Below are 2869 nucleotides of genomic sequence, written 5' to 3'. Positions count from 1 at the left end.
TTTTGTCACTACACTTCTAATGACTATCCGAGGAGAATAACTTAAAAATCTTACAACTATCGTCACAATCTTTTTCCTCTGCTTATGATATCATATTTAAGTGGCACCACTTACGGGATTATGAACATATCTTCGTCATCCTCAGCATCTTGTTCACCTTCCTCGTCTACCAGTTGTTCCTTCTTAACATCGATCGTTCCATTGGAGTTATCCTCTTCCGTGGCATCATCCTGTGTCTGGCTCTCTGGATCTTCGCAGGATTGAGCTGGTTCCTCTTTGCATGTAATGAGCGCATCACTTTCATCCTGTTCATGTTCATGTTCTACTCCGCGATCTTCCATTGTTCCAAATCGACCGCCAATGATAATAAACACCTTACATTTGGTGCACTTCCAAGCAATACGTCCGTCACTGATTAATCGATCCGACGAATATCGGTAGCCATTGTGAACGACAAACCGCTGTCCGCGCTTGCCGGGTATTAATTTGTACGGAATCTGTTCTTTGGTTCGAGCATCCTGCATTAGACCGTCGATGATGGCATCCTTAGCGTAATCATCCTAAAAAACATAATTAATACTATACTAACCAAATTGTACAAAAACAGGCTGAACACCTACCCTAGGGCCATGATTATGTGCCCAATCGCTTTCCTTGACAACTCGTCCGCCTCGATTGGTGTACAGGTTAGCCGGACAATTGAACAAACTTTTCTTAAAGCAAGCCCACCTCATGTTCATTCTGTCAGCGCGTGGAAAACCAAATTCATAACCCCTGTGCAGCATTACATTCCATCGGCCTTTCTGAATCGAACTGCCAGACGATGCTCCGTTGCCATTTGTTTGAATGACGAGTTGCGGCTGCTTAGTTGCTTCTCGTTGTGCCGGCAACCGCAGGCTAGGAGGCAAGGGTTCATTCATATCATACTGTGCGGGATGATTGTGACCATGACCGTTGGACGAACAAGCACTAAAGTCCATTCGAAAAGATAAAACCGCCTTACAGTTCTCCTTCCCATTGTGTTTCATGCAGCGCCAGTAAGTGGTTTGTTTCTGCGTAGTTCTTGCATATCGAAATTTGTATCCATTGCAAATAATTTGCATCCGATTAATTCGACTTCGGTCACTATTAATCAGCTTGTACGAAACTTTACGTCCTGTATGCATGTCCTGAATCGTTCCACTAGCTGGACAAGGAAACAGACACTTACTATCTGGATGATGGTTGTGCCGATTTGGGCCACGAGTTACGGTTCCATCCGAGCCCACCAAAATAGCTGCACGGCATTTCAGCTTAGACTTATACATACAACGCCAGTGGACTTTACCGTTAGCACGAGAAGTGGCACAAGTATATCGGAAGCCTCCATGATAGTAGTCTTGAACGTTCTCCCTCCGAGCTCTTTGCTTAGGTAATGGCTTTAATCTAGACACGTCAATTTGCATAGCGTCGTCATCGTCTTCGTCGTCATTCTCATCGTCATCGTTTTCGGCAGTCTGATCATTGCTTCTGAACTCCCTGTCCTCTTCATCATCTCGAATATCAAACTCATCTGAATCAATCGGGTCACCATCATATTCCTCCTCATCTGCACTCAAACCATCATCAGCATCATGCGTAGTACCCTCACCCCCGTCGTATAGAGGAATCTTATCCGGTTTCCGACGTCCTCGCAAAATAGAATCATTTGCGAGACACTGTTCTTTATAGAAAAAGAATTTTGTGACCTCCTGTATACATATTCGACATATGAATGAATCATAATCTTCATCAAAAGAGAGCTGAAAAATATAGCTAATTAATTCAATCTTCTGTACGTTTTTCGCATAAAAATAGCTCAACTAAAAAAATCGATATCCTCCACTTCCACCCCTCTCTAAACATAAACCGCACTTACCGCAATCGTAAGACAGTTCATAATTTTCTGCAGCAATAGCTCGTCCGGCGCTCCATCCGGAGGAAATAGTGGTTTCAGCTGCTGCTCCTTAGATAAGCACAACCGACAAAACCGCTGTCCAGCAGTAGTCATTTCCATTCGCTCCAATTCATCAGCTCGGTGCAGGGTCTGCTCCTGCGGGTACCAACTTGTCGAAGCCATCTTGTTGTCGGGCGCTGCAACCACCGGTCGACAACGAACCGCGTCGCGTACGAGAGAAACAGTCCGATTACTATCTGGATGCAGTTATTCAGTAAAAATTTCGGCAATTAGCTAAGTGTCGAAGGACCACAATCGAACACACCATAGCAGAAAAACACAAATAAATTCACAAATCACAACACACTTGTTTTTCTTCTCGATGTACCATTATGCTATAGGTAGGTAAATTGGGTAGATGGGGTAGACAGATAGCGTCTGCTCGAAAAGACCAAGAGTGACAGTTCTGTTCGTGCGCACAAAAGAAATACAGAAAAGCATAACGAAAGCATAGCCTATGTTTTTCCGTTCAATTGCAGCATTTGTGTATATCCCACGCCCACCCCGCCACCGTTTTGTGGGTTTTGTGTGATACGAACGCAGCCAGTTTTGCGGGTTGCTTCTTTGGCAAGATGAGGAAAGACAAAATTCAATTTAATTAATGATCCAGGTGATAAATAAATATGATAAATGATGTATACAGTACAATTTTGTCTGTGGTACAATTTCGAATTTGCCAAAATCGACACCCTTTTGTGATATGGAAAAATTGAAATAAACATGCCGTAATTATGTTTTTTGGGGAGCTGAATCCAAAATTGATTTCCGTTTTTCTCTATCATGTACAGATTTTTTGCAAATTATGCTTCTTATATGGAAAAGTCACAAATTATATGGAAAAATTATTATCACAGATTCGTATTAAAAACCTAAATAAAATCTTTTTCTGTTATT

The 2869-nt window shown here is 42.4% G+C and overlaps 1 protein-coding gene across 1 annotated transcript; it reads right to left on the bottom strand.

Annotated features, from left to right (window-relative positions):
• LOC128745099 (uncharacterized) lies at positions 1 to 2281 on the bottom strand. Its single transcript, XM_053842085.1, has 3 exons — positions 1898 to 2281; positions 621 to 1781; positions 1 to 560 (listed from the first exon to the last, which is right to left on the bottom strand). Exons 1-3 carry the CDS (start codon positions 2096 to 2098, stop codon positions 111 to 113), a joined length of 1812 nt encoding a protein of 603 aa, XP_053698060.1. The 5' UTR covers positions 2099 to 2281; the 3' UTR covers positions 1 to 110.
• Positions 2282 to 2869: the final 588 nt, after the last annotated feature.

Source organism: Sabethes cyaneus, chromosome 1 (assembly GCF_943734655.1).
Source record: "Sabethes cyaneus chromosome 1, idSabCyanKW18_F2, whole genome shotgun sequence".
Classification (NCBI taxonomy): domain Eukaryota; kingdom Metazoa; phylum Arthropoda; class Insecta; order Diptera; family Culicidae; genus Sabethes; species Sabethes cyaneus.
Note: the sequence above shows the minus strand (reverse complement) of the source record. Positions and strands in the feature narration are given on the sequence as shown.